Source organism: Gloeophyllum trabeum (assembly GCF_000344685.1).
Source record: "Gloeophyllum trabeum ATCC 11539 unplaced genomic scaffold GLOTRscaffold_00020, whole genome shotgun sequence".
NCBI lineage: Eukaryota > Fungi > Basidiomycota > Agaricomycetes > Gloeophyllales > Gloeophyllaceae > Gloeophyllum > Gloeophyllum trabeum.
The window spans coordinates 376,222-382,221 of NW_006920429.1; the positions used below are offsets into that span (position 1 = coordinate 376,222).

The window sequence follows — 6,000 nt, forward strand, 5'->3', positions numbered from 1 at the left end:
CTTGTTATCCGCCCGATCTACTCGCGCTATATTCTCAAGATCCTCGCACGCAAGAGGGCCACACTATTAACATGTTACTGACAGGACAGCAGACAGGACGCAGCCAGTCTCCACCACGCAGGGCCTAGGACCGCCAAACACGCCTTCGTCGTACAATCCACGCAGCCCCACTTATCAGGAGCGCATACACATGAAGTATCGCCATTTCCGCGGTGCCGGGCATATACATCGTGCGCAGGGCGAGATTCATCGCGCCGTTCGCCTATACCATTCTCCGCCAATCAGCCATGTTCCTCGCAAAGAGATGAAAGGAGCAAGGAGAAAAAGGACGCACGAGGAGGAAGAGCACGAACCCGTTCCTGTTCACCGCCGGCCCCCTCCTCACTTGTACGCCGGTCTGGACTTCACCGGCACCCCGCTTGCATCTATACCCATGCTGGTGGCGGTGTCGACCTGCACCTTCAGTCTCTACATCGGTGAGTAGACGGACTTGGAAAACGGCCGCGGGAAAGATTTACCTGGTGCGTTTGATCCGGCATAAATATCGAGGGAGTGGAGTGAAAATGGAGTGGAAAGAGATAGCCACTGGGTACGAGATCAGCTCCGTCCAATATTCATATTTTCTCATACGCATTGTGGCAGCGCACCAGCTGATGCTGTCATGCACCCCCTCGCAGAGCTATGTCCTCTTCGCGCCGCAGACACCCCTCGTCTCGGAGAACAAGGAAGGCATCGTCTCGCTCTTCGGTATGTCTTGACCGTCTCCTCGCTTTCGCTGCGCGATGTCCTCGCCGAAGTACTTTCCCCGGCGGCAGCAGGCACTTGCGCGCCGACGGAAGGACAATAGCATCGTGACCACCGCTAGCTCAACACTGAACAGGGACGGACAGCACGACAAAGTCAATCGCAGATGACGACGACGATGGCAGTCTAGTACGAAGGGCACAATGAAGGGCTATCGAAGCGTGAATAATGTTGCATTAGACGCGGGGGGAATGTGAGAGGAGCTGACCAGCGCGGCGGAGGAAAGCAGGTGGATGTGAACAAAATATTCGAGCCGGTCACGCCAGAGACGAAGGCCTCTTTGGAGGCTTTACAGTCAGACATAGTCTCCGGATACTAATAATATATCCAACTCATATGAAAGAGAATACGCGAGAACTGTATCTACCGCTCGCATGACGCTACTGCCACTTGCTCGGCATTCTATGTGGTGAATTCCAGACCTTCAAAAAAGGAGAGATTGATGAGAGGCATGTGCAGACCACACGAATACATAACCCATGCTTTTGTGGCATCTCGGCAATGATGCAACTCACAGATTATATGTAGCATGGATATCTGAGCGTTGCAAAGGGACTCTAGCTGTTGCCCACGAAACATAGCGATGGTGAGTCAGAAATTATTCTCTTCTGGTTATCCAATGCAGGAGTAAATACGAGCCAAAGTCACAAGGTATACGCCCGTTGACAGCCCGACTGGACAAGAAAAGAGGGCAACATATTTCTTTCGGCCGTCCACAGTCAAAATAAGCATAAACCTGGAGCTTAAACCGATTGCAGGAAGGAAAAGCTTAAGAAAGCATGCGGACATGGTGAAGGAGGACAGGAACACGTTTGGGGCGTGTTGCACTAATAATAATATTATATTATTGAATGTTTACTGAAATTATTGAGTGCGTGACGCCCACGTGATGTACTGGCACTGTGCACGTGACTTTATTAGGAGACGCGTATTTCAGTCGCGCCAGGCAACTTTCCACTGAGACACGCCGTCATATTGCACTTCATGCCTGTATCCGCACGTGTGTAGGCCTACCACCAATGTCTAATGCATATGTGCTTTCGTCAGTCCTGCGTGCAAAATCTGGTCCGGATGACTGGATGTTTGGCTCACCAGACTGGGTGTATGCGTGCCTTGGCGACTTCTGATGAACGAGGGGAGGCAGGTGATTTTTCCTATATCACATGCTACGGATTTGAGTTGAGAAAACTCTACCCAGGTTGTGAGCGCCCCTGCTTGCGTGCTCACCTAAAATATGAATCTGCTTCTTATACCGATTTTGGTTTTGGTAACGTTCAGTGGAACTTCACCTCCATGTTTCATAGGTCACTACATTGCTTTCTGCTTGTAGCGGAATCCAACGGCCTGTAGACCTTGGATTGGGCAAGGCTCTATGCAGGTGGGTATGTGAGCGGATTTATATAGAGGAGCCTGCATGTGGTGAATATATTCACCTGCGTACTGCAGCCAGGCGCATATACCCATCTCTGGACTCTACTCACAGAAGTTTGGGCTACGGGAACATTATAATGGTGAATCAACATTTCTATGTCCGTGTTCTTCCCGTTTTAATGGTGACTGGCTGTTTCTCATGCTTTCATTGTTCCGTCCACCTTCAAGACTCTGATCATCATTCCCTCGTTCTGACTGTCTTTCATGAACTCTGATCCAAGAGCCTAGCTATCCTGCAGTCATTTAGGCAAGCAGCAGCCCTCGTAATTCAGAGGATGATGAAAGTCTCATTCATGAATCACAACTGGTCAGGATTTTTCGTTTATTTCCATTCACTAACATTACAGAGAGAGTTCTGTTGCTTGTGTGCTTCGTAGAACTTGCACGCACTGGCCGTAGACTATGTACGTATTCTACCCATGCCTGTTGGCGATCCTCCTAATCCCCCGCGCTAAATCCCCACTTCTCCCAGAAGCCGACTTCTCATGCCGCGCAGGTTTCCATCTTTTGTTTTTATTCTTCTTCTGCCTCAGGTATGTCCCTTCGAGCTCCAGTCGCATTTCGACAGTGTTGTCGCAAAGGGTGACCGGGGTCCCCACCTGCGGTTCAAGCGTTATAATTAATTGCAAGGTACTTACAGTACAACTCAAACACACTCCAGTCTTATGTTTCCTTGAACCTCTTTTCAACCGCTGCGCGTATCATCTATCGTTTACGCCAAAAGCATGTCTGACTACAAAGTCGCAAAGGAGGCGTTCGTGTCTGGAATGACCGGCTCGAGCATTGGACACGTCAACCTGCTTTCCTCCGTTGCGCTGGTCAGTCCGTCTCCCTTTCCTTTCCTTATTTTAGCGCGTGGACACCCCCCAGGTCTCTATAGCCATCCACTCTACCCTGCGCACGCGCTTGCCTGCGCCGTCCACCGCCCACGTCGCGTTTGCCCTCGACTTTCTCTTGCTCGTCACTCCGCTCCTCCTTTGCCTCACCCTTTTCGCCAACTCACCCGGGACGCTCGTCCTCGCGCTCCTCATCCCGACAGGACTCCTGCTGCTTATACCTAAGAGGGAGTCAGGAACGCCCTTGCCTTCTAGTACGGGGGTGGATGGCAGTAACAAGGCAAGGGGACCAGGGATGCTGCTCCCGGCGGTGACGATATACCGCGCGCACATGCTGCTCATGACGATGCTCTCCATCCTCGCGGTCGACTTTCCCGTCTTCCCGCGCGCGCTCGCAAAGTGCGAGACGTTTGGCGTGTCCCTGGTGCGTACTCTCCCTTGCCCCTGTTTCTAGTCCTCCGTCCCCTCTCACTCACCTCTCGCCCCCTGCCGCCATCCCTCTGCCCACCCTCGCCAACCTTCCCTTTCTCCTACTCACATGATACGGCCACCTCCCAGATGGACCTCGGCGTTGGCTCCTTCGTCTTCTCCCAAGGCCTCGTCTCCGCGGCCCCGCTCCTCAAAGACCCGTCGTACCTCTCGCAGCCCACCTTCCCCAAAATCCTCTCTGTTACCCGCAAGGCCTTACCCGTCCTCTCACTCGGCCTTGTGCGAGTGCTTCTGGTGAAGGGCACCGACTACCCAGTAACGTATACTCGCTCTTATGCCTGTGCGCGCGCCGGGGATTGGTTGGGCTGATGCGTGTCGGCAGGAGCACGTGACGGAGTACGGCGTGCATTGGAATTTTTTTATTACTCTGGCGTTGGTGCCGGTGCTGCAGGTCGCGCTGCACCCGCTCATCGCGTCCATGCCGATCTCGCTCCTCGCGGTCCTCTGCGCGCTCGGTCAGTCTGCATCTCCCCCGTTCTCTTTCCCTCTTTCACGTGAACTAACTGATGTTTCATTTCGTGGACAGCACATCAGTTGGCACTGTCACTGGGAGGCCTGCAGAGGTACGTCCTCACCGCGCCGCGGACGACCCTGGTGTCTGCAAATAAGGAGGGGATTGTGTCGCTAGTCGGTACGCCTCGCTTTCCTCGTCTCGACTCTCCTCATTCTCCCCCTATCCTCCATCTTCCTTCCGCTCTCCCCCGCTGTTCCCTCCTCTGTCCTCCGATCCCGCTCCTGTCCTATCTCAATTCCCTGCCCTCTCCTCCCTATGTCCTCCCCTCCGCGCCTCACCTTGCGTCCTCTCTCCTTCCCTCTGCTCCTCTCCCTTTGTTCTCCCTCTTCTCCCGCTTCCCCTCTCACCCCGTTGCTCCTGCCGCTGCTCCCCGTCCGCCCTCCCTCTGCCCTGACTAACTCCCCTCCACGCCCACAGGCTACCTCGCGATCCACCTCCTCGGCCTCTCCGCGGGGACCATCCTCCTCCCGCCCTCGCCCAACTACTTCCGTCGACAGCAACAAGCGCTCGCCCACCGACGGAAGGACAGCAACCTCGTGTCCACAGCGGTGGGGAAGGCCAGAGAAACAGAAAATCCGTTCGCCCATAGGCATAGGGAGGACGACCGGACAGCGACGGAGCTGGTGTCGTATGCGGTTGTGTGGTGGGCACTTGTAGGCGCGTGTATGGCGCTCGGCATAGGGGGAGGGGTGTCGCGCAGACTGGTGCGTGCTCTTCTATCCTTGTCGCTGCTGCCCTCCTAATACCGTTCTATCCGGTAATCGGACTAACTGATTGCATGACAGGTAAACCTGCCCTACATCCTCTGGGTCGCGGCGTACAACACGACGTTCCTGCTCGGCTACCTCGTGCTCGAGCTCATCTTCTTCCCCTCGCCGTTCTCCAAATCGGTGTACTCGCCGACGTCGAAGCTTAAGGTGCAGGCCGACACCGCCGTTGCCGCTTCCTCCGACTCTGCGGTACCCAGTGCAAACCCAGTGAGGAAAGCCCCGGAGCTGTTGGAGGCGGTCAATCGGAATGGGCTCGTGCTCTTCCTCCTCGTGCGTGCTGCTTGTTCTTGGTTTCTGTCTGTTCGCGCAGGGCTGACGGGGTGTGGTGCAGGCGAACCTACTCACAGGCGCGGTGAACCTCGCCGTGCGGACGATGTACACGAGCGACGCGGCTGCGATGGGCATTCTAGGCGCGTATGCTCTACTCATTTCCGGGGCTGCGTGGATCGCGCGGGGGAGGCGATTGTGGCAGCTGTAGTGGGATAAGTATACCTTTGGTGAGCCCAAACTCGTCGCGCGACGGGAAAGAAATGGCTAATGGCTGATGGATGCCCAGTATATACATAATATAGCTTAGAGTCCGCATCGAGTGACTTGGTATGCAGGTGGCGGAGCCCCCCTCCCCCTTACAGCAGACGGAAGAAGGGTCTGCAGGCAGTCTATTCCCGCAACATTGGAGAGCGGGTAAAAGGACGCCCGAAAATACCGATAGATGCAGTTGAGAAGCAGGTGCAAGTCTGGACAGAAAAGGCTGCTGGATGACGTCCGGACACTAACGAAATTCAGCAATGCCGGTGCAATGCCCGGTGGGGCAGCCACACTGGGCATTGTCGGCAACACCGACTGCACAGAGAGTGCTGTATAAGGTAAGTAGCCTTCCAAACGTAGTTAGTTTTGCACGGATGCCGGTGTGTATCCAGACAGAAAGGTGGGTTCGCCAAAAAATAGTCCAGACATGGAAAATTTGAGTCTCGCACCAGCATTGATCGGTATTTTCGCGGGTCCTCTGGTAATGTGGACTACAGGTACTCGTGCACTTGCAACCATGGAGTATTGTTGGACATTACCTATGATACAGGTTACACATAAAAAATGTGTTACTACCAGTGAACTACAAGGAAGGCTCTTATCTAGTTGATGGGGTCAATTTAGCAAA

The 6,000-nt window shown here is 54.4% G+C and overlaps 1 protein-coding gene across 1 annotated transcript; it reads left to right on the forward strand.

Annotated features, from left to right (window-relative positions):
- Positions 1 to 2,960: 2,960 nt before the first annotated feature.
- On the forward strand, positions 2,961 to 5,322 carry GLOTRDRAFT_82288 (GWT1-domain-containing protein; the record flags this gene model as incomplete). Its single annotated transcript, XM_007872881.1, has 8 exons — positions 2,961 to 3,053; positions 3,106 to 3,495; positions 3,630 to 3,815; positions 3,883 to 4,015; positions 4,087 to 4,191; positions 4,492 to 4,778; positions 4,860 to 5,114; positions 5,176 to 5,322. The coding sequence occupies 8 exons, from the start codon at positions 2,961 to 2,963 to the stop codon at positions 5,320 to 5,322; spliced, it is 1,596 nt and encodes a 531-aa protein (XP_007871072.1).
- Positions 5,323 to 6,000: the final 678 nt, after the last annotated feature.